The sequence below is a fragment of the Trachurus trachurus genome (genome assembly GCF_905171665.1).
Source record: "Trachurus trachurus genome assembly, chromosome: 6".
Classification (NCBI taxonomy): domain Eukaryota; kingdom Metazoa; phylum Chordata; class Actinopteri; order Carangiformes; family Carangidae; genus Trachurus; species Trachurus trachurus.
In genome coordinates this window covers 23,557,328-23,583,019 of record NC_139897.1, presented here as the reverse complement: position 1 = coordinate 23,583,019, position 25,692 = coordinate 23,557,328, and the positions used below count along the sequence as shown (strand labels likewise).

General features: G+C 40.5%; 2 protein-coding genes across 4 annotated transcripts in view; one reads left to right on the top strand and one right to left on the bottom strand.

Annotated features, from left to right (window-relative positions):
* LOC310987779 (solute carrier family 66 member 2) overlaps window positions 1-22,981 on the bottom strand; it is a 45,881-nt gene extending 22,900 nt beyond the window's left edge. Inside the window, exons 1-3 of one of the 3 annotated variants that reach the window (XM_083974202.1) lie at window positions 22,683-22,981; window positions 20,091-20,346; window positions 19,437-19,570 (exon numbers count right to left, since the gene is read on the bottom strand). In XM_083974202.1, coding sequence (XP_083830328.1) covers window positions 19,437-19,570; window positions 20,091-20,299 — 343 coding nt within the window. In that variant the 5' untranslated portion in view covers window positions 20,300-20,346; window positions 22,683-22,981. Of the gene's footprint in view, window positions 1-19,436; window positions 19,571-20,090; window positions 20,347-22,136; window positions 22,386-22,682 lie in introns of those variants that run through there. The other 2 variants (XM_083974204.1, XM_083974203.1) reach the window with 2 other exon arrangements.
* Window positions 22,982-23,139: 158 nt separating this feature from the next.
* On the top strand, window positions 23,140-25,566 carry hsbp1b (heat shock factor binding protein 1b). The gene is made up of 4 exons (XM_083973281.1): window positions 23,140-23,329; window positions 24,436-24,502; window positions 24,702-24,828; window positions 24,992-25,566. Exons 1-3 carry the CDS (start codon window positions 23,285-23,287, stop codon window positions 24,821-24,823), a joined length of 234 nt encoding a protein of 77 aa, XP_083829407.1. The 5' UTR covers window positions 23,140-23,284; the 3' UTR covers window positions 24,824-24,828; window positions 24,992-25,566.
* The last annotated feature ends 126 nt before the right edge of the window (window positions 25,567-25,692 follow it).

The following is a 25,692-nucleotide window of genomic DNA, read 5'->3' as shown; positions in this document are numbered from 1 at the left end:
TTGTCAAGACTTAAGTTTCAGCACCTTAACAGTAGCTTCACACAGAGGAGGAGGGAGAGGGTGATTACAGATGGAAGGACGGATGGAGAGTGAGTCAGAAACAGAGGGAGAGTGGCCTTGAGTCAGTTTATGGAGGCTAAACTCACTGCACTTCCCATCAGGCTGAGCAGAGAGAGAGAGAGAGCACAGTATGGAGGTGAGAGAGTAGAGACTCCGAGACAGAGACAAGGATAGACTCTGACAGCTAGAGAGCTTTGAGATATGCTGACTCATCACTATCAGTCTGTGAGCAGAACGACTACACTCTGCGGAGCCCACTCGCTCGCTCGGTGTATATTTTAAGATGTGTGAAAGTTGCTGTTTGACATTTCCTGGCTCGCTGGACTCATCAGAGGATAGGCGCAGCACTTTGAAGGACATGCACGATGTAATGGACTTTTCAGATCATTGAAATGGATAAAAAAAATCCAAGAAAAAAAAAAAAAGTCCTTAGTTTGACCACAGATGGCTGACAACACAAATGATTAACTTCCTTACCTCATCCCGACCAGACCCAAAAATTGGCAAAAGTCCATCGCACAGCATCTGTGAGCTGAACCTGTAGATCGGCTCCGCTTTTTCAGCACATGAGCACTACTCCAAGGAGAACCGACAGCGGAGGCGGGACACCAGAAAAATCTTCTAATACCTTCCTGACAGGCTTTAATACGGACATGACAGGCACGCTGCAATCATTTGGACAGACACAAAGCCACTGAACCATTCTGAACTCTCGCTGTCCAACAGATAGAAGAGATTGTTTCTGCAGCGGAGACATGACTTGGTTCATCAGCAGAACAGGTCGGTCGAAGTGAAGACAGATAGGAAACGGTCCAAGCTCCCTGTGCCTCACTTTTTTTCCCAGTCAGCTGTTACAACTATAGGGACACATGATAAGTCTGTTTTTCCACCGATACAGATAACAGATAATGTCCTGCTTCTCATAACCTATGCCAATAACATTTTTAATAGTTTATAATACATACCTGAGGTTAAGAACAGCTAAGATGTAGTGAGTAAAGATGAATTTAACATTAAAGTTCTGCTTCTGACTTGACACAATAATATAACCAACTAATTAAAAGTGGCTTTAGTGTCGGGACGTTAATTATCTGTACCAATAGTTATCATTATGTATCCCTAGTTAGATTCTAAAATAATGTCCGGTCTGTAAATTACACATGCAAACACAGAGCAAATTGCCTTCCCAGTGGATTTACTCTCTTAAACTAGTTAATTTGAGAGTATAACTGTCCAGAGAGTGAGTGAGTGAGTGAGTGAGTGAGTGAGTGAGTGAGTGAGTGAGTGAGTGAGTGAGTGAGTGAGTGAGTGAGTGAGTGAGTGAGTGAGTGAGTGAGTGAGTGAGTGAGTGAGTGAGTGAGTGAGTGAGTGAGTGAGTGAGTGAGTGAGTCTTTCTACAACAACATTGAATCCACAACAGTTTTTATGGTCAGAACCCTCTGCATCCACTCTGTTCAGTGAGTGACTGAGCGGTGGAGCATCAGTTTGTTACCCAGACGGAAGCTGTCGGGGTGTTAGAAAATAAGAAAGACATTCTGTTGATTCTCTCCGAGTGATGATTTCACAAATACAGCCAAAAATGATCTTGTCAGATGACACCATAGTTATAAAATCAGTTTTAGCGGTTTGATACTGCTTATAAAAACTTGTAAATGAGAACAGCTTTACTGGAAACTTGGCTGCATTAAAATGCTGCAACATGGAAACAAGAATAACTGTCAAATATGACTAACACATAAGTAAATAAGCAAAACTTCTTATTCATGAACTTTCTCAGAAACTTTGCAAAGGTCACCCACCAATCACTTCATAACTCGGTTATCAGTCCTACTGCTCTGTCAACAAACAAAACCATTTCATTGTAATTCCAGAAATGTCCCTGAATGTTTTTGCATCGACTACCATCACACATCACCCGCTCCATTTCACCCTCACCCTGTGATAAACTGTTTAGACGCTTCAATGTCAGAATGGACAACACGGACAGTGTGGAGAATGCAAACCTCAGATTCAGCCATGCGTTAACAGAGTTTATTCATGGTGACAACGGCTGCTATTTCTGCCCAAATTCACATCTGCCTCCTGTGAACTTTTGAGTCGTGCTCCAGAGAACTACTGTCCTCCGTATACAAAAGGACAACTCAAAAAGAACTTAATTTGCCTCTTCAGCTGCCAATAATGGTCTGAGCAAACAAGCTCTGGGTGAGAGCAGTAAAGACACAGTAAAAAAAAGTAATAGGGGTATATATATAGGGGTTTTAACCTATTAGTAGCCTAATTAAAATCCAGTTTACAGTTTACTTCTTCATTTCAAGCAGCTTCCCCGTGTGTGTGAACATTGTAATGTTCTGGACATTCATTGTGTATTTGACATTGGATTTATTTCTGGTGCATTATCTTTTCAGCTTACAGTTTTGGATTTGCTTCACCGACATCCTCTAATTCCATCTTGTGTGTATATAATAAATTAACAAATTAAATTAAAGCTGTAACAGAGGGTCACATTGTTTCTGCAGTCATTGACAGCACTGCAGTGTCCTCATACAGCTCTATTTGGTCAGATCTGCCAAAATGAAGAAAAAAGAAAAAAAAAAAGTCTGCCTACATCCCCTGATGAATATCTATTCACCAGGAGAACCAGCACATTCATTTGCATAATACTTTGTGTATTACAAAAGTCATTCATGCAGAAACATCCAAGTAATACATTCAGAAGTCAATAGTTTGCAGTTGCTGTCTTGAATTCCTAATGAGGAGGCAACGTGTGCCTTCGGTGTTTGGTCCCCTCCTCTTCATCCTGTACTTCCTGTGCTTCCCCCCGCTAACATCATCCGTTGTCATGGTCTCCAGTTCCATTGCTATGCCGATGACATCCAGTTCTACATCTCCACCAACTCCATCACTTCTACCACCCACGCCACTCTCACCTACTGCCTCAACGACATTAAATCATTGATGCAAAGTAACTTTCTGAAACTAAACTACGACAAAACAGATATCATCATTGGTCCCAAATCCCTCACTAAATTGTCCCTCCTTTTCCTTCTCTGCTGCTGAAACCCTTATCCACGCATTCATCACCACCAGATTCGACTACTGCAACAGCATCATTTACTGCCTCTCAACCAAAACCCTCAATCAACTCCAGCATGTCCAGAACTCCGTTGCCCACCTGCTCAATCACACTCGCCTAGAGCTGCAACTAACGATTATTTCATCAGTGTTTCCCAAACCACAAGATGACGTCCTCAAATGTCTTGTTTTGTCCACAAACCAAAGAGATACTCAGTTTATTGTCCTAAAGGAACAAAGAAACCAGAAATATTCACATTTAAGAAGCTGAAATTGGAGAATTTGGACTTTTGTTCTTAAAAAACTATACCTAAACCGATTATTCGATTATTGAAAGAGTTGACAATTAATTTAATAATTGAGTATTGTTCGATTAATCAATCAATTGTTGCAGCTCTACACTCACCCCTATGACCACATCATCCCCGTTCTCCAAAACCTTCACTGGCTTCCTGTTCCCTACCGTAAACATTCCTTCTCAAGTCCTTCTTCTCACCTTCAAAGCAGTTCATAACCTGTACTGAAAGTGCTGTGCAACACATCAAAAACTGCAAGCGATTTACAAGCAGGAACAATACAAAAAACAGGACATTACTGATGAAACCCAAGTAGCGAGGCTAAAAGCCAAGATGAATAGTGATATTGGGATGGTTAGCTTTGCACAATTAGGCTACTGGTATATTTATGAGTTTAGGGGCAGCTTCTAACAAAGCATGTGCCCTTAAATTCAACAAAATCCTTAAAATAACATCAGTGAAAAATATCTATTTGATCGTTTTTAATTGAAAAAATGCCCCACAAATGTTTTCATTTCATAATGTCAGTTCTCATCACAGCGGGTTAATCCCTGCCTCTAGGATGTCTCTGCCACTGCTACCAAACAGATGGATTCATAAAATGATGATTTAAGAGAGAGGGAGAAAAAAATGTGTTGCACGTGCTCTGCAGTAAATAATGATTCGTCAGGAACACTTTTCCTGCAGGATTTCTGCTGCAGTAGCAATTCTCAAATTGGGCAGCTTTGACCTTGCTCATGAACTGTAACTGTGTTTTTTTTTTTCTTTCACCGCTGATTGCCTCCTCGCTGAGTGTATGTGTGTGTGTTCTTTCTAGCCTCCTAACCCAGATGAGGGTTACCTAATGAGCTCTATTGGCCTTAACAACCCACTACAATAATTCTGTGACCACTTGACCTCTGCTATATGTGCTAATGGATTTCCATTCGTACCTGATTCATAGAACAGAAACACTCAGAAAATATTGTGTTCCTCCTTCACTGACATGGACTGAACCTTAACATTATACACATAACATCCAACCTACCTTTCCATTTTCATTAGTGCACAAGGCCTTCTAAGTCACCCCACACAAATTACTACTATATCCACTGTAGGTCTAATACAATATGGCAAGGTGCTTAATTTAAATTGAACAGTATTGGAAAAGCAGCACAATAATGATGCTATATTGCCCTGCTCTAGGTTTTCATTTTTGCTTCCCATATTTTTACTAGAGATCTTCACAGGCCCTGGGACCCAAGGCGCTGGAGTGCATGATCTACAGCTACAATATCCAAGCTCTGGGAGACTCACTTTAAAACTCCAGGATGGGGTATCTCTCTGTTCTGCTGCCAGACTGCCAAGAAGTCAATTTGGCTCACAAAAAACATGGTTGCTCCTCTCCACACTGAGATATGTTTAGTGGCATAAAGATTATAAAGAAGTTACACACTAGAAGCATTGCCATTTTTACCACCTCTCTTCCTATCCTCCCTATGATTGTTTGTTTCCATTTCCCTCTCAACCTTTCAGCACAGCACATCCTCCAATTCTACCCTGCCCTGTTCTTCAGCTCCTATGCAGCACTGTTAAGTTCTGTTAAACAGAGAGAAACAAAGATTTTAAAGAAAGCCCTTCAAAGGCATTGTCCTTCACTTGTCCTGATATCAGCCATTGAAGCCTCTATATCTTCCCTTGCATGCCAACTAAATCCGTATATGCCTCAAATCTTTTAAAGATCACACAGGATCGGGTGTGTCTGCAGGTGGTTTGGCCTTAAGAAACTGCGGCTTTCGCTCTTTGAAGTTCATCGCTTGTTTAGGATTTGCTGTCTGCAGCAAAATGAAAGTTTGACGTTGTTTCAAAGGCAGCACTGTTCTTTCATTTCATTTCTTTTTCAAAGGTTATGCAATGTCATAAAATGAGCTGATATGTTGTCTTAGTATTAGTTGTTTTCTTCTAATCCCAAACACTGAGACTATTTTCATCTCTGCCATCAATGGCATAACTTAATCAGTGTTCATGTTTTTTTCATTAATCATTTTGTTTTCAGAAACTTTAAAAGGCACCAACAGACTGATCTGAGTTTAATTTCCACTCGAAAAGAAGAATAATGGCTGAAGCAACTTCCTTCATATGAAGCAAAGCATCCTTGGCCTCACTTGTATTTTTTTCTTTTGCAGGCTTGCGCTTTCAATCAGTGTTCAAGCCGCTCATGCTGTCAGACTACACCGGGCTGGGCTGGTGAATGCTTGTTTGATAACAGAAGGAGCTGACACTGAGCTGACAGTGAGCAGGAAACTCTGTCTTTCTAGACAGTTCTTATACCCATAATTGTAACTACATAGAAACACAGTCCCCGGGTATATGAACCGTGACATGTTTTCCATTGTTCGGGCGCCAGTCCAGCATACTGGATTAGAAATGAAACAATAACTATGAGATTGAAGTGCTGCTTGTCAGCTTTAACAGTGTTTGATGTTCACATCCATAATAGGTTCACATTGTTGTAATCATAGGGGTTTTGAGACAGTCCTGTAATTTTAGTAAAGTGAAGCAGGACAATGAGAGTCTTGGCCGGGTGCCAAGGGTTTTTCATGTCCACGTACTTCTATAAAAAGAGCTTTAGCTATTCCTGCTTTTCATATCAGTATAATTCTCTGTTGCAGAATGACTCACAGTATACATGAGCTACAGTTGCATACATGATCTAGGTGTCAGCAATGGTAAATTATTAAGTTTAAACTTATGAACTCACCATTGAAATAGTTCTACTTGAATCACTTAATTTTCCTTGCTCCAAGTCAGATTAACATCCAAAAATGCCACACAACAGGAAATTCATTTTACATGTTTCTGTTTGCTAGAAATCTTCATTTTAGTTGATGTCAGTTACATATTTATGGCCAAAAGTATTTCAGATTATGGTATTAAATTCTAAAACTAAATGACTATCACTCTTCTCACATGTCTTGTTGGAGAAGAGTGTGTGTACATGCAATGTTTTCCTCAGTCACTCCAAAAGAACAAAGGTGTTCATGTGTTTTGACTTTATATTGTAATAAAGTAACAGTACATTTGGTTGACTATGTTTTTGTGGCTGCTCTCATTATAGCAGACATGAAACGGTTGTGAAAAGCTGAAGTGCTGGCGTAGCGGACCATGGAGCTGCGTGTCTCATGGATGATAACCGGGGGGGGGGGTGAAGCCAAAGTGCTGAGCAGCAGTGACCTTGGTGCTGAGGATGAAGGAGTGAATAGAGGAGAGGAGGTGAACCATCACTGAAACACTCCACCCCTCCTCACACATGCTGCGAGAGCATGACAGAGACAGAGGAGGAGGAGATCAAATTAACTACACTTCTGCTCTCTTGTTCTCTCGCTCTTTCTCAACTCTGCCTCACGTATAGGCTACACTCTCGCAGACAGACACACAAACCTATTACGTCTGTGATGTGAGTCTGCAGTGCAGTTCTCTACTGTGTATTGGACAGAGACACACAAACTGTTTCTCTCTGCTTGTTTCTCTCTCTATTCAACACATACACACACACATTCACAGAGTCAAAGTTAACCCCGGGGACGTGTGAAGGTGATCTGGTCCAATAAGAATCAGCTGTTGACCAGATGGAAGAGTCGGGAGGTCCAGATAAGGACACAGAGAGCCAAAAGGGTCCAAATTATTTATTAGGGGAGAGCAGACACACTATCAGTGGCAGGCTTTCATCCTATCGAGATAAGCAGGTGTAAATCCAAGATAATGAGACAGGAAAACAAAGTCAGGCTGGGCGGCGAGATTATTATTAGCTGTACAATTACATTGTGTATGTCAAAGGCTTTCCTGGTTAAATGTGGCCTTCATAGCACAGATGATAGTTTGTTATTGTTTTGTGGTGCACACCACAGTAAGTAGTTATTATGAGGCTGTTTCTTTAAGGTTATAACATAAACATGAACTTTCAACTTAGATTTACATACAGTAAGTGAATAAATCCTGTGTATCTGAAACGCATGTTTGATATACAGTGTATACAGGTGAAGAACAGTTGTAAGAAGCATTATAAGGACATGTCTGCCCAGGGCTTGTGTAAATAATATCAATTATTGTTTTTATTGCACACATGCTGAGCTTTTATAATGTTGTGGATATAAAAGAATACATTATTGTATTCATAATAAGTAGTTACCACAGTGTATACTGTAATATGCACCATGCAGACTCCACAGTCTGGATTAATTTGTTCATAAATACAATGTGACACGTTTAGATGAGAGAGAGCTGAACTTCTATAGAGACCGGATGAAATATATGAAACAATATGAGATTTAACAGTTAGAAAACCCTTTAAAAAAAAATGTAGAAATTACACAAGAATAATATACAATGCGGTTAATGCTGTAAATCTCTCATTTCCTGCTCCGTCTCAGTGCTGGGAATGGGCTCTGAGGAAAATTGTGTCTGTGTGAATGATTCGTTTTTGTGATCACATGTGCGGTAAACAAAAAAGTTTAAGGGGGGTGGGGTGGAAACTAGTCAGATCAAGTAGCTAAAAGTGTGATCTGTTGCCAGATGTTAAAGGCAATTTTAAGAAACTGTACATAGCAAAAAAAATAACCAATTTTCTAAAACTTACACATGACTGCTGCTGACTTCACATGCACAGAGAACCAGCAGCTTAATTTTCTGCTTGAGCAAAGCAAAGGAAAATGCAGAACATGATGCAATAACGGAAACAGTTAAGCGCTCCCAGGAATCGTATGAAAAAGATTATTTCAATAACAAACAAGAGGATATCTGTATCCATCTAGTCTCTATCACAATTTCACACTTCCGCGCACACACACACACACACACACACACACACACACAGACACAGGCAAACACAACCACAAACAGCTCCTCATCTTCGTCTTCCACAGGACACAATTATCTCATCACCCAGTCTGAGTCCACAGTAATTAGCATCCTAGCGGCTCATTAAATGTCATGATGTAGCTAGAATGTCCATTGACCTTCCTCCTTACACAATAGGCTACTTGTCTTTGTACCGCTGTGCTTCTGTGTGTGTGTGTGTGTGTGTGTGTGTGTAGTTACAACCCTAAGTTAATGCCCATTGTGGTTTATTGGGATTGTTTATACCTGTAGCTTCTTAAGCACCTTCCCCACCAGATTGAGAGGCAATAGCTGACAGGGGGCTAACAAGGCTAAATATTTTTAATATCTAAATATTTCACTATCTAACACCTGCAGCAGAGAACAAGACACATAAATAATAAAACATACACAATTGTATCATTCAAATATTACTATGTTCTCTGAAATACAACACTGTTATGTCAATGCAGGTGCTGCACTTTTCAATTTGTCACCTGGCACTGCAGTGATGTTTTTTTTTTTACCATCTTCAGAGTAAAAACAAACAAATGGCAAAGATGAGGATTGCCAAAGGAAAATGCTAATTAGCTGCCCAGATTGGGTCTGTTTACAGTGTATTTAGCTGTTAATTTGAATCTCTAAAAGGGAAGTCTGTTTTTAATTACCGTACGAGCCTCAATACGTATACAAGCACCTGCCTGTAGACTGTTGATTATAGCACACGATGTTTATTCCTACCAGGTAGACATGATGATGAATTACTTCAAGCATTGTTAGACGCACTGAATTAAAGAGTTTAATACGATTTGTGTTTCCAATTGTGCATTTGTCGCTGCTTTACTGTAGATGAGCAGGAGAAAGCAGCTCTTGTTGCAGAGCTCTATCATGTAAATAATGCATTATGCAGGGAATACTGGAGACATATCGACTTTACTCATACATGCTATAAAAAGAGACATCCCTCAACAAAATCCCTGTCAGTGTTAATGCTGTTTGTAAGTGTAAGCTGTCACACACACCTAACTGTCAGGGACCGGATCTGACTGAATTTATTCGTAAACACGGCCCAAATGGATGTCTTGTCAAAAGTTATCATTTCTGAAGTTGACAGAATTTGAGCGGTTGTTCCTATAACAAAACTGCAGAAGGAAGAAGATCTAAGTATCAGCAAGCATGTTGTTGCTGTGAGCTTGCATCAGTGTCCTCTTGCTCGCCTCAACAGTTTAGACAGAAGAGGAAAAGAGAAAGATTTACAGGGTTGGGTAGAGAAGAGCAGGATTTAAAAAGAAAAAGAGATGGATGAAGTGCAAGTATGACATGGCTGTTTCCCAGAGGGAGAGACTGCGAAATGTTTTGCATCTTGCAATATTCTTGCAATGTCTATTGTCTATTGTCCAATATGCCTACTGCCCTTCTCTTAACCTGTTAATCACAGTGATGAAATATATATGTATGTTTTACATCAATACAGTTCTTCATCCGGCTAACAGAATCGACTGTGAAGCCAGAGCAATCTCCACTATTTATACTGTGTTGTGTTGTGGGCTGTCTTAACGTAAAGTGTTGTGTGCTTAATGACTCAGTCAGGATTAATGTTACAGCAGTGATGAATGAAAACTTGTTAATCACAGTCCAGGAGAGAGACTTGTAGTTGTTGCAATCTTTCGGTGTACTCAGCTCTTGATTATCTGGGCCGCTAGAGAGATGAATGAGAAATGAAAAAGAGAAGATGGCAAAAAAGCAGTAAAAGAAATGTGGTTGTTTTAAACTGTTTTATCCTCTGTGGGCTGGAGCAATAGACCTTTTGAATTCATTTACCTATAAAACTTGAACATCCGTCTTCCACCGTGACCATAATATAATAACTGACACAACTCATTGCACAGAAAAGGATAAAAAACAACAATACAAGCACAAATTGCAAAATTCAGCCTTGTGAGCATAGTATACAACTTGTGAAGGGTCCTGACACAAAGAGAATCGAATGAAATGAACTGATGGTGGCATTAGTAAGAAGTGTCCATAACTCCTCATGCCCTTGGTGTGAACTTCTTTAATGGCTTGTGAGTGACCAGGTATGTGCGCTACAATAGAGAGCTTGTCTGTTTTGTTTTTCTAGTTTTTCAGTATCATAGGTGTCTTTCTTGCTAGTTTGGGATGTTTTGTTGTGGTATGATTTTACAGGTTTGTGTTTTGGTTTGAGGGCGGTTCTGGAGGCACCGATGTTCCCACGAAGCACAGCGTGGCATCTTGGAGACGAGTCAAACAAGTCTGCACCGGTCTAGTGTCTCATGGATGGCACAGTGCCCGGGGCACAGCAGCACCTCTCCAATTAGGACAGTGGGAAAGCAAGCACCCTGCGATATCCTCCACCATACACAGAGTTGTGAGTTCCTGTTCTTCTGCACAATCACTCCTGAAAGTTTAGAGTTTGAAAACTTTGTACAAGAAGAGAAGATGTGTATTTACTTCATGACAAGTGAGTAGTGAGTCATGAATTTAGCAATGCTAGAAGGGTTAACTGACACAGGCATATTTAATCATGACTCGAACTTCCCCTGCAGCCAAGACAATGAACATTTGGCCAATTATCCACTGAAAGAGGGTAAAAGTAGGAAAGTATACCAATTAAAAATCAAGTGTTTTTTACCAGTGATACAGAGCATATTTTTAGTGAGGCTATTTTCTTTAGGGCATGTATTTGTGATGTTACCTCTGTGTGTAGAGAAATGATAGTGAGACACCGTTTTCTCTTAATGAGCAAGCCAGAGGGTTTTACAGTTGGGACTATCACGTTCTCTGTGATCGGCTGTGATCAGAGACCAACACACAGAACGACGAAGCCGTGAGAGAGTGAGCGATGGAGGTCGTGCTCATTTCAGCTCAACTCAATAATGAGTTCAAACCGCACAGGGATCTGTGTTGATCATGTCGGCTCCTTCACATTGTAGAGTCAAGGACTAATGTGCATTAACCCTTCGAGGGCCGCATGAGTGACTGGACAATTTTGTTTGCCCTACATGCACTGTTGGTGGGATTGATGGTTATTTCTCTGCAGTTCAGCTTGGTCATCATCAGCAGTGTGATCTCCCTTTTTAATCTAACAGATATTTGTTTCTTTCCTCACTTTAGATTAGCAGGGGATTATGTGAGGATAAGACAAAGCTATTTAGATGTGGTGAGAAATAATTTTCCAAAAAATGTGAGAAACATGACGAGAGGTGGAAATAAAGATAATGAGGAAATAGATAACTAAAGAAAAATCAGTGAGAAGTGAATATGTGCGTGTGCTCTTTCACCTTCTGCAGGCTGCCACATGCCACTGAGCCTGCAGAGGCAACACAACACAAATTCAGAGAAAATACACTTTGGGAATTCATATTTTATGTTGTTTTTGGTGTGTGGCTTTAATAATCACGACAGCCAGGCCACAGCGCAACTGATTAGGTTGCAGTGTGTTCACACAGTACCACTGAAAACAATGTCGCCCATCGACCGTGTGGAGAAAAGGAGAGAAAAAACAAACGTGTGTGCACCGCCAAAGAGGAAAAGGTAACTTTCATGATTATTTTATTTTAACCTCGACATGCAGACCAAGCAGGTCAAACAGTGTTAATGCAACAGCACAGAGGTGCTTTAGTTATTCAAAAGCAATAGGGCAAATTCTAATACTTGTCATAATGAAATGCTGATTAAATGACCTGTGCTTTATCTGGCACACTGACTGTAGACTACCTAATCTCACATACTGTATCTTTTTCCCCCCCCAAACTCCTGGATTCAAATACAGAGCGTCATGGTTTAAAATTCGAAAGTTTTGATGTCATGATGAGTTCATGCTCCTTTTGGAGAGTTCTGCCCGTCAGTTACAACAGCTCTGTAGAGTAGCTAATGGACGGCTTAAAATATTATATTTAGATCATAAAAAAACTTGTAATTTCTTCCGGCGTGTCTTATTGCCAAGATATTTGAATGAAATAGCAGCATTACATCTACATAATTATCAATATCGGCAGGAAGATTTCGTTTTTTACAGAGCTCTGCCATTTTGAACAATCACTCAGATGGTGGTAAGCATCTGCACGACTGATATACAGATGCCTTACCTAACACAACACACACAATCTGGTGCCCAACTACTAAAACAGATGTGCAATATGCCCGAAGACTCTGTCAAATACACTCAAATATAGCACACACACACAACAGATGGGTACATATCCTAACACCTGTATCTTTTTAAACACCCACACACCCAGACACACACACCAAGACACACCGACTGTCAGGTTACATGGCAGAAATGGACGGTGATAGATGCTGTCTGTCCTGTCAGGTCTTCTCTCTTGTGCTGGTGTAATGGGGTGACACACTGTCCTGACTGACACAACCAGTTCAACGGGGTCAAAGACAGATTTATGAATTGCTGAACCACATCCATAAATAACTTGAAGGTATCAGGACAGGCCCTCAGAGAGAGGCTGAGACATTTGCTCAATATTAAAATTTCTATTTAAAAAGCCACGACTGCATTTCTATATTCTGTTTCATGTGACCTTTTCTGGACCAGGTGAGAACAAATCAAATTCATACTTACCATGAAATGCTTGATAAAAAAGGCATTGTGATTAAATCCTGCTCTATAGGGGATTTGGTTTCGTTTCGTCTCAAGTTGAATTTCATCTATTTAATTCAAAAGTCCAAAGGACACTTGTGTTTCTTATGTAGACCATTCATTACAATCCACTCATATTTCATATTCAGAGGCCTGTTCACACTCAAACAGGTGGGTTTGACTTATTCTACCAAATTATCCCTCTGATTCAGGTTGATCTGCAAAATCTGCAAATTAACTGAAGGCGGTACTACAGTAACTCTTTTATACTGTAAGTCATGACACGGCATCACTGAGCAATGTCCTGAATCTGTAGCAGCTAAATGCCATCATCATTCACGTTACTATTTACACCTGTGTTTTTGCTAACGTGGCATTTCAAAATGTCTTCAGGGAAAAAGGTCATACATGTAACTGCCCTGCAAAATGTATATACTCCATGATATATATGACAAATATGCACACTTTGTCTGTAGAATATCATCTGCAATGGACATAAGAGTGATAAACAAGCCCATTAGAGTCAGTGGTATTGTCACTTTAGTCATTACACTAGAGGGACAGTCACTGCTCCACCTTTTTGTGTCAGTGTCTTTAAATATGCCTCCAGCCCGGCTGCAGATGTGTTTTACACTTAAAAGTCACAGTGAGCAAAACACTAACTGGGAAAACAACCTCCTGAGTCGAAAAGGTAATTACAAAACTTATCTTTGGTTTAGGGAAATGTTTACACATTGTGACTCCTCTGTGAGCTTCGGTGAATATTTACACGTTAAAAAATGTTTTATCTGCACAAATACTCCCCCAGGGGCATGTTATTTATTTCCCATAGTTTTTAAAAAAAATATTCTGCCCAAGTAATCCAGTACGCTCCTCTGCTAATAAAGGACCTCTCACCTACCTGACTTCATTTGACTTGCTAATTAAACTTTACTGCTATTAGGGATTTAATTAAACACACTTGACGTGGAACGTAAGCAGAACACTTTTCTGTGTGGTGTAGGATATGTAAATGTAATTGGCTGGGTTGCACAGTATCTGTCCTTGTGTCGGTGTGTGTCGGTGTGTGTGTGTTTGTTACGTTACACCTGATTCACCCAGCTACAGTGCTGCCTGAGTGTTACAGATAAGGGTGAGTGGCAGAGTCTTCATACTCTCAGAAAACACACACACACACACACACACACACAGAGCACTGTTGTTTTCAAATTCCCTCACAAGTCACACATAAACCTATGGGGAAATACAAGAATCTTCACTCAGAGTGGTACACTGACACCGGATCAATACTGATTCTGTACAAGGGTGATGTGGGCACTAGTGGCCCTCAGGTTGGCTCAGCAAAAATTACTGGCCATCCCATGGTCTGGTAAGCCCTTACTATAAAGACCCGACGGGGCGACTGTGCTTTTCAAGCTGTGGCACCAAAATGATGAATGCCTAAACCTTATCCCTGTGATCCGTAGGCCCATGGCTTCAGGAATCAGCTGATATTGTATTTTTATATTTGTTGTTTTTATTTGGTTAAAGCAGAAGTGAGTGATATATTTGTGTTAATATAAGTCTTAAATAGTTATATCTTCCGACAGCAATCACTTACATAGAGTGTTTGGACTGAAACACGGGTCTGTCAGTCACTCTGCTCTGCTCTGAGCCGAGGAGAAAACATTTATCGTATCCTACAGTTTTTATCCAATGAGGAGAGAGAACGGCATGCAGGGCTGTGTGTGCAGCCAAGAGACGCCGTGAATGTGGTGGCGTAGCGACGAGGACTGTTATGGTGCGTTCAAGGAAACTCGTATTTTTCCGACCGTGAAGTGGTACCAGTTCGATCTGGTACGAGTTCACCGGTCGGAAGTTACGAGTGGCCGTTATAGTGACTTTCACCGGTAAAACAGGTCGGAAAAACACGAGTGGGTTGCCTGGAACGCTACAAAGTCGTAAGTTGTGACTTGAAGCTGTAATTTACGATTTCAAAAGCCTGCCTGGAACGCAGCATTAGCGAAAACGACCGGATCACTCACTTCTGCTTTAACATGTTACACATGCATATGTTTGCACCTATATGGCCAAATGTAAAAAAAAAAAAAAAAAGGGGTCACTAAGACTGAATTAGACTTTGGCAGACATGAGGTGACAGTGAAAAGGCAAAATATTACGCTCTCTTTTAACACTGAGTTATGCTTAGAAAAAAATAGCACTGAGCCCCCAGCAGAAGTTAAGTGTCTATTGATGAATCACTGATTCATTTAAATGGCAAACTCTTAAATCAAATGAGCTGGTCCTCAATTAATTTTCAGCCCTAACACAGCCTGGACAGTCCGGGTTAGGAACCTCTGCTCTGTTGAGCAGCGCACTAGTTGTATAGAAGAGCTATGGTGCGACTTTATGAAGCAATAACTTGCTGGAGAGTAATGTGTGCACTCACTTGTTCTTGCCTTGGTAAATAAAAGTAGAGTGAAAGTTCATTTTGTAACATCACAGACAATGAATTAGCCGCTGACTGAGGCCACATTCTTTAAATAATTCCTCTCACGCTTCCAATGTCGGCTCTGTCTAACCTCTCCTGAAGAGGTTATCTAGAGCAAATTGAAATTGCTTTCACCACTTGAGTGCCAACGGTTTTAAGGATGACCGCGGGGTCAACACCAGCTATCAAGAGTCCCATCTTTTCCTCTGTTTATGGTCTGGTAAGCTCTCGCTGACTCCCACTAACAGCATGTTAAATAGCAATTGTGGCTCGATGCCTGGTGACTCACAAAGTGAGACTAAAGAGCTGAGAATGATGCAAAAAAATGTAAAGAACATAAAGCTGTAAAACTGAAAGCACAGGTTACAGATAAATAAATGTATTTCAAGAGCTGAGACCATGTTAAAAAAAACAGTTGCTCTACCCAGTCCAACCAGTAGAGGGGGGTGTTGTTCAACTTTTTATTGGCTCCAAAATGAACTACTTGATCAAATCAAGTCAATTTCTAAATTATTCATTTTTGAAACCTGAATAATTCACATTAATAGCGTGATAGATGTAAGCAATTTACATTTACTCTGCCTTTCTGCGGCTCCTGAATTTTACATTTTGACCCATTCAAAGTAACTCTCCACTTTCATTGCACCATAGACGTTAATGCCTGAGGTCACATCTGCCTTTGAACATATTCTTTCCCCTCAGCCTCCCAATGCCTGTATCATAAGGCCAGAGCTGTTAATGTGGCACCCTGTGACAGCCACTGGAAGTCACTGCAAAGTCGTAACTCTGCGTCAGCTCAGAGAGACTGTCACAAAGACACTCCAAATTCAGTCACCAGACTTTTACTTATTTACGGTAAGTTTAGCACATCCTTAAAAGATAATAGCATACGTTTACATCAATCAATTTAGAAAACATTTTGCAAATTAATTTAATTCATTCTGAAAATATGTTTACTACAAAATATTACAGATTTAAGGAGTTTTACCTGTATTGTTGATGATGTGAACAGTAACATTGTAGCTTTTATTTCTAGTTATCTTTCAGTCTCTACAGTGCCATCACTGCACCACAACAGCATAAAGAGCTAATGCAGAGTGTACTAACACACATGTTCAGCAAATTCATCCAGTCGATATCTACTGAAACTCATTAATTATGATGAAGGTGACCTTACTGTACTTAACCTTTAATACAATTCCTATTTATGTTGCACTCAGATTATTCAATTAAATTTTTTACAAGGCAAAGGTATCTGTTACTATGGTGTGTGTATAGTTATTACAGCATGTGAGGTAAATATTACAAAATTTTGGACTATTTAGTACAAACATGGCCATGCAATGGACGAACATTTTGTAATATGGACGGTTTTCCATGTTACCTGTGGAATATGCAATATATAATAAATCTGGTCGACAAAGAAACTGTAAAAATTCTGGTCTTAGGTTGTTTCCCACCAGACTGCAGTACAGTTTGTGTGTATAGTCATATCATACACTACACATATCATGATTAAATCATTAACTACATTACTGCAGTGACTACAGGAAAACAGATATTCAAGCCCAAGATGATGCAACACAGCATTTATTTCCTAGGAGGACTGTGGTGGGAGGGGGCTCAGCCCACACTCTACACACCTTGCAGTCATGCACCACCAACCGCCATCCCTACACTTTGCTGATGGAAGCATCACACAAATGCACCATGGATGGAAACAGCAGAAAACATGTCTGTCAGTAGTCCGGTAGCAGGTTTGTGGGACAATATAATCCAGCATGGGACTCACACAAACAAGCCGGTTTTGACAAAGACCTGATTCAGGTTACATTAAAGCATTTCAAATCATTGCAACAATGCATAGGCAGCTGCGTTTTGTGGAAAAAGCTATGTGTGTGCAAGCTTGGATTCCATATGAATCAAAGCAGCAGCGGGACCAGATTTCATCAGAGGCACAGTGAATGTCTCCAGGCAATATACAGAACTGAATTCAGCATTGTATATCACTGAAATATGGAATACACAGCAAGATATCCCACATAAGTATGGAAAAACAAAACAAAACAAAACAAAACAGTGGAAGCTGCAGGAAGTCAGTACAATCAGCAACAAGAGACTATAGCAAGTGATGTTGTGTTTTCATCTAGTCTGTCAATCTACATTTGTCTCACAGTGTGTCTTCAGGAAGTGGAAAATGAGGTCAGTAAGTGTGGGACAGGTGTTGGTCAATGAGCAGCGGGATCACAGATGACCCTGGTATGACACACATTGACTTTGGCAGCATCAGATGTCCCTACTGGAAGACGGCACAAGGGGAGGGAAGAGGGAGAGGAAGAGGAGGGGAAGAGGTGGGCGAAGGTGAGAAGGGTCACAAGAAGAGAGAGGAGACAGAGGAAGATGAGAAAAATAAGGAAGTGAAAATGATGTTGAGAAGGTCTCAGCATGGAAGGTCCTCAAAGACAGTCACATATTTGGAAGTCATGCCAACACACATCTCGTGGGCAAGGAAGCTACTTTACATAGAAATGACCCTGATCTGCTGGAAAGACTTAGCAATGGAGGGATGGAGGGAGGAGCGGACAGTTGGGACGAAGAGCTGTTGAGCTATTTCTGTACTGACCCCACCATCCCCCCATCGTACCCGTGCTCCATGAAACACTATCTGAGGCTTGCCCTTCAGAGTGGGTGTGAGAGTGTGGGGGGGGGGGGGGGCTTGGTGGTCTTGCTGAGCTTTTCTAATGGGGTTTATGAGGTCCAAACTTGTTTATGAAGAGTTGATCCTGGCCTCTCTCCATTTAAACAATCATCCTTTCTGTCCCTCTGTATCCAACTGTCTGGCAGTCAGACTTATTGTCCACTGTGTTTGCAACATGTGCACTAATACTGAGAACAGATAGATATTGAGCCTACAGTATGAAGATCATCCGCCCTCAGAGGAAAATACACAATCTACCGCTCATGTAATATTTTATTCACCATGAAAAAGTTTAAGCGTGGGTAGGCTTTAATAAAAAAAAAAAGAGAGATGACGATGAGTAATGCACCAACTCTTTGCAGAGACAAGAGAAGCACAGATGCCTAAGATAAAGCTGATTAACATGTCTTCACATGTATTCTCTAGTTTTTCGATATAACCTCCCTTCTAACCTCACAAACAGATTTGCCACTGACAGTTAAACAAATGGACTAACTTTATGTTCTTCTTTATAAAGAAAGAAATAATCGCTCACACATCGCTCAACATAAAATGAAACAGCATTATAATTCATGTCTTAAATAACAAATTCATTTCCGCATGATCAAACGATTACAAGATCCGTTTAATTTCACTCCATTGGCTGTTATCGAATTAAAAAAAACACCGTCGTTAGATTGAATTTATGTCAGCACATTTGCAAAAGCAATCAACTCAAGCCGTCCGTGCACAAAAAAGAAAGCCCAATTACCCTTAAAAGACAGCACTATATAAAGAGTGACCCTGAAAATAATCTTGGATGGGCCCCCTCCTTCACACAAACACACAAACACACAGTCAAAAACACACATAATGCACAACAGAATCTGATATTGGTCTGCTTAATCTTAGCCCTCTTCATCAGCTCTCCAATTCTCCCTTACCCAGCACCGGCGCCGCATCCACTTCCACCTTACACACACATTCAGGCTCAGAATAGACTAAACTCACGTGTGACAGAAAACCAACCAATGTCTAGACACAAGGAGCCAAAAGCAACTATTCAATTTAGGATAAGTGGACTGAAAATTAGATAACAGGCAAAACAAATGGACCATCACAGGTAAAGCATTTGGAAAACAGCAGTCTTATACCGTTTAAGCTTTTCCAATGGCCCCCTCTTTTGGCAAGAAGAGGGAGGTGAAGCATTTGGCATCAAAATTGCTGACAAAGAAGTGGTGAGCTAGATATGTCATCTGCTGCGCTGTAATGATTTGTGTTTACTTACTACATCAATATACTCTATGTGTGTGTGTGTGTGTGTGTGTGTGATGGTTAGGTTGTTGTATTAGTAATGACTGTTGCTGGTGTTGGCATAAAGCTGGTTACCTAGAAGTCGGTGTTGCTTGGTGCTCACTCGGTTGGTATTTTGGACTGTGCAGCAGAGGTGGAGCATGGCAAACATGGTGAGGATCAGCACTACACTCTGGAGCAGCAGGGTCAGCTCAAACTGCTTCCCTATCCTAAAGGAGTGTGACCAAAACACAAGTTACATGTTTCATCTGGAAGAGGACGTGAACTAAGCAAATACAGTGTAGACAACATAGTATGTCATTTGCAGTAAAAGCACAAGGGACAGCGACAAAAAAACAAGGCATGTACAGTAAGCACCGCTGTTAAAACACCAGCCTATTCTGTTTAATTGTACAGGTCTTATTACAGGATGTGTCGTAAAGGTTTTATGGGGCAGAGCTGAAGATTTTTAAAATTATAAATGTTTCAAGCAGATTCCATAAAGATTCTATTACTTTCCTTCTCTGGTCCCTTGATTCAGAACAATGCCTTGTGCTCTCTGATGTGTAAAACTATTACAGAAGAACAACGAGGCGCATATGCTTCTGATTGTCTACTAAATCTCATTTTATTCTGTGATTTTATTCCTATTCCATTAACTTCTGATACAAAGATTGATCTGACCTCGTCAACGGCACAAACCTCTCCAAAATGGAAGGAAGCGAAAAAAGGAAAAAAAAAAATCCTCACCAGAAGAATATACGCAGGATGTTGGCTATGAGCAGCACGAGGCAGACTCTAGTGGAGAAGCCCTCTGTGTTGCTGCTCTTTTGGATCTCCTGGTACTGTGGCACATAGGGCAGGGCTCCTCCGAACACCATGACGCAGGAGGCCAGCCAGGAGAGCAGCGTCCATGAGCCCTCCAGGTCCTCCTCCTGCAGAACCACCTCCGCATCCATCACACTGAGAGAAGCTCAGGGCCGTCCACGGGGTCTAAAGTTTGCACCTTGGAGGCAGAAAGGAAACAGAATTTTTAATCATCTTTGGTGTATTTTCTGTTACAACCATAGGTCTGTAAAACCTATTGAACTATAATTAGATTTAAATGCATTAGTTTTGTATGGCTCAGCTTTTCTTTTTTTTTTAGCCTGGTTTAAATTACCCTCATCACCTCACAATGTGTGCAAAATGTAATAAGCTTTTAGAGGAAATAAAATGCATATCAAACATTAGACCTTTTTAATATAAGACATTTTGACAGGTCACAGTAAGAAAAGCAGAAGTGTGAATAATAAAATGAGTTCTCACTGAATCTCATTTAGCTGCTATGGTTTCAGGTTCTTGGTAAGGCTCGTGCTGGTTTTTGACACTTGAATAGAACAGAAACTTCCTTAGCATTATTAGTAACCTCTGTGCATTCCCTATTATTAAGTGGAAATGTGTGCTGAAAATGTACCTTTGGATTCTTATCAGATTTTATGCACACTACAGAAGCCAAAATTCAGTATTCAGGTTTTTGCCCATAACCATCCATGACTTATCACAGTTATATGCTTGCAGGCCTTTGGCTTCATATCTTTATTAATTAACATCTGTTCATGTTTTTTAGATAAAGCTCAACTATATTTACTTTTTTTTCTTAGGGTTATCAGTGGGTTATCTGCAAATCAAGACAGAAAAGAAATGTTGCCTTACTGCCTGATTAGTCTGTCAAAACAGATGTATTTCATCATTATTATTATTTAACGAAACAACCAAGCTTCAAAACGTCTATAATTGGCATGCTTTGCATCTTTGCTTTAACTGAATAAAGTTCAATTAAATACTGACAGATTAAAACACTTCCAAGCTGGACGCCAAATGCATGCAAGGAGTATCGGTAGTAGGAAGTTATTGTGCCACAGGGATATTTTGGCTGTGCAGGACATAGAATCAACCTGGATTTGTATTTTGTGAATAAGCAGTCAAACTGTGTAGTGGGAAGTGAACCCATGGCAAGAGAGGAAGTGCAAGAAAAGGTTAAATTGTCAATAGCCAAAGTGACAGGCAGGTATTTGGGGGCATATGACCTGGGTGGGAGGTGTCAGCATTAGCTGCCACAGTGTGAAGATAAGCAAGTCTGCGCCTCCTCCCATACAGTCAATAACCGACTCCCATCAGAGTGAAACGACACTCAGAGTGTTGTTTAATTCAATACTCTAATATCCCTAAAATACTGCTGTTTTATACCAAGCTGTGGCAGCCATTGCTGATGGGCTAATTACATAGAATACTAAGGGGACTATGTTAGTAATTTCCTCCATAAATATAGTTTTTAAAATTCTGTGTGAATTTCTAATAGCAATAACAGCTTCTGGGAAATGGCACACAGACAGTATGTTGCTATATACACAAAACCGTGACCTGCACATTCTGAGCAAACAGTGAGAAGTACGGGAAGTTGGTGCATGGGGTGTGATTCTTGTGTGACACTTGTGCCTGTGTAATAGGCTAATCATTGCATAGTTGAACAGCACTAAAGTGTTGTCATCGTCCATCTAAAACAGTGGTGCCTGTTTAAACATAGACTTCATTGTTCTCATACATGTTTGGCAGCTGGTCAGTTGACATGTCATCCACTTAAGCTTAGCAGCACACCAGTCAACACACTAAGAAGTGCCTAGACATGGCAAAATGACAAAATAACACCTCAACAGCAGATTTTCAAGTAGTCATTTGTGCCAGTATCTGGATATAATTCCTGATAATGGGCTATTACAGAGTGATTACTCTTTAATCATCTGTTATTTCACATACCTTTGCGTAACAAGGAAGTCCTCACTTCTCAACTTCTGGGATAAACTAGGTGTGCCTCTTATTCATGCATCTTGGACATATTTAAAGAGTCTCGCTTTTGTGTAAACAGCGCAAAGCCAATGCAAACCTACATGCAAGCCCTAGATTACAATCCATAAAATTGTTTTTACAGGTTCTTTTAGGGTTAAACATTACTCAGGGAATTAACAAGACAAGACACCTCCAGCTTTTTGCTTCTGCTGACTGTGGGAATGAAGCCACCAGTGTATAGCCTAAAAGCATATTGCTCTACCTCCTGTAACAGATGAAGCTGTGTTATGTAAGCAATGCATAACTCCATGGGGTTGGGCGAACATGCCTGAACTTTTTAGACATCAGTTTTGGGCTACTGTAAATCCAGTACCAAGACACACACTGTAAATGCATACAACAGTGGCTTTAAGCTGTCTAATGTCAAATTCACCACTCAGAGGTAAACACTTCTCTTAAAACAGAGACATTTTGTAAGTTTTTCTGCAGTTTCAGTTTTAAAAAGCCACTTCCTACCGTTTACAGAGGGGGTTTAATTCCTGTAGGCAAGAAGCAGCAGAAGTACCCCGTGGGAAACTTTCAGCTTCACCTACCAGTCGTCTTCATTGACTTCTCTCCACTTTATTAAAAGCAACCACTCATCACCATATGCAGCAGCGTCAAAACACACCGGGGTTACCCCTGGCAGCTTCAACTTTCAAATCTCAACGCGTGCGCCCACATTTAAGTTACACTCGCCGTTGTTTTCTATTATTTGCAAACTTCCCAAAATCCAGTAATAAACAACATACAGTTCGGCGAGGCTCGTGCACGTCGCGAGGTCTACTTACTTACTGCGAGTAGTGAATCCCGCTTGGGGTCTTCCTGAGGCTAAACAAAACTACAAAGTACTAACACGCTCCCCATTTAAGACTCAATGTCCCACACTGCTTAGCAGCAGCACCCTCGACTCAACTCTCGCGAGAGTCTGTGTGTTTTGGACCCGCCGGGAACAGCTGACTGTGCAGTGGGTGGTGCGACGGGGCTGCTATCTATTTCCAACAGTTACCAACCTGCTAGCAAATACAATTGACTGGTATCTTTATTAGATTATATTTTACTACTTTTTAAGCAACAACATGGCTGAGACGGATCCCAAGTCGGTTCAGGACCTTACCAATGTGGTGAGTGGCAATCGTGTTGGGCAAGCGTTTTCGTTAGCCACAGTAGCTTAGCAGCAAGGATGCTAACGATGGAGAGCTATCGTTAGCTACCGAGCAAGCAAAGATTAGCCAGAGGGCAATGAATATGTAGCATTTCGTGCTATGTATTGAACTGTGTACTAAAATTAGGTCAGTGTGCTTCCGTGTATTCTGATAGTTTAAAGACGGCTGGCCGAGTGCCCAGCTTTTGTTTATCTTGACCGTGTTATGTAAGCAATGGCCAGTTGGTCTATCTATTAAATGACATCACTAAAATCACAACCGAGTAAAACGCACAGTGTTGGGTTAAATGAAGTTATGGTGCAGTCTTTAGAGACACTTGCAGGGATACCTATTTTATTTCATAGTCCATTTACATCATGACGAATGATTTGAAGGTTACACAAATAACTTGCTCAGTTCATTGTGCAATCGAAATCCCACTTTATTTACACGGTACAGTTTTACACGGCACAGATAGCTGAGGTAATGTTTCTGGGTGTTGTCATGGTGATAAGCTTTAGAAAGAGGTGTTGACTTTCAGCCACAGCAATCCTGTTGTTTGCTTTGTTTCTTTTTTTTTATGCAGTGGAGTTTGTTGCGTGTGCATTGTGCATCTACCTAATTCATCTGATGTATCCCTCAAATTAGCTGCTTTTTCACAAGTTCTTAGCTAAAGAAAAGCATTATGTAGATGAAATCAAAATCTGATTGAGTTGTATAACATGAGATAGAATATGCAGAAATACATCAAGGTGTACAGACACATTTGTCCAAGTCAAGTGAAGAATCATCTCCCATGGTTACTGAGCTTTTTGCACTGTTGTCAAGGAAACAAGTTACATATGTTATCATTGTCCTGCACCTTTTCTATATCATACAACACAGGCATGGTGCATTAAAACTGAAGTGTCTGTTCCTGATGCATTTTTATTATAAGTATGTTGTTCCACTGGTCATTTTACAAATTATATTCATAGTGGTGTCACACTCAACTGATAAATTTGATGAATGGCTGCGATCACTAGTAGTGAACCAGTATTTATAGTTTCTTATTTTGTCACTTACAGTTTATCTTTGTTTTACAGGTGCAGACACTGCTGCAACAGATGCAGGACAAGTTTCAGACGATGTCCGACCAGATTATAGGAAGGAATATCCTTTCATACATTCAAAGTCACTAATTTGTCCATTGAGAAAATGCATTGTTTTAATTCAGCTCATTCTGCATTTTGTTTCCTCAAAGTACTGACAGACAGACTGAGACAGATATCATTTGAATATCATTTCAATTAATTCAAGATTAACTCAGGGTCATCTCCATTTTAATTATTTGCCTTAACTACCACTCCACTTGATGAGATGAGCACACGTATTGACGACTTGGAGAAGAACATTGCCGATCTTATGACCCAGGCTGGTGTTGAAGAGATTGAGGCGTCACCAGAAAAGGCTAAAGAGGGTCAAGGCTCATAATGAAGGTATGAAGGAAACCCATCCAGCTTTCCACACAGGAGTTCATGTTAATTTTTCTCTGTCTGGTTCCCTGTAAATGAGGGAAAATGCATGTGAAATGTTGATGAATTCACTTTCAGTGTCAGCCTTACAACAGCATGGACTGTTTTGTTTTTCTCTGTTCCGCAGGTTCCTAAGTAACGAGGTGTGAAGTTGGTCCTCAATTCAGGAGCAGCAGACTTTTTTCCATTCTGAAAAATGACTTGTATTGATTTGGTGTGTCATTGTGTGAAATGCTTTTTTATATATTGAATATTGTGATTAACGGTTACAGTTATGTAATGACTTGAAAAGCTGGACGTTCTTTGTAAGTTAGAATAGTGTGATATGCCCTCCAGAACCTAAAAAATGCTTAAGTGCAGGAATGCAATTTATGGATTTAGTGTGCCGACCTGGAGGTTATTTCGCTGCCATTATATATCATAGTTAATTCAGTCCCATAAAGGTGATGCCTAATGGGGACAGCTTAGCCCAAGCCTGTGCTGAGAAGTACAACCCCCGCAGGCGAGCAGGCCGGTAGAACCTCCATCTCTACCCACACGGGGAAATGGGCACTGTGAACATCAGAAGCCTGCAGTGTTTTACACACAGCACTGTTACTACCGAAGTGTTGGATGCATTCCAATTCTAACTGATTTTCTTCTATTAAAGCTATTTAATAAAAAGCTGTTTGTCATGTATTACATAATAAATATTTGGCCAGGTGCTGAGTCAATTTTTAAAAATGCAATTAACTCTGAGGTGCTCACAATGTTTATTTTTTCTAGCTATAGTTGTATTTTATTATGCAAATTATCTGGAATGTCTCACTGTTGCATGTGTTTTTGTTT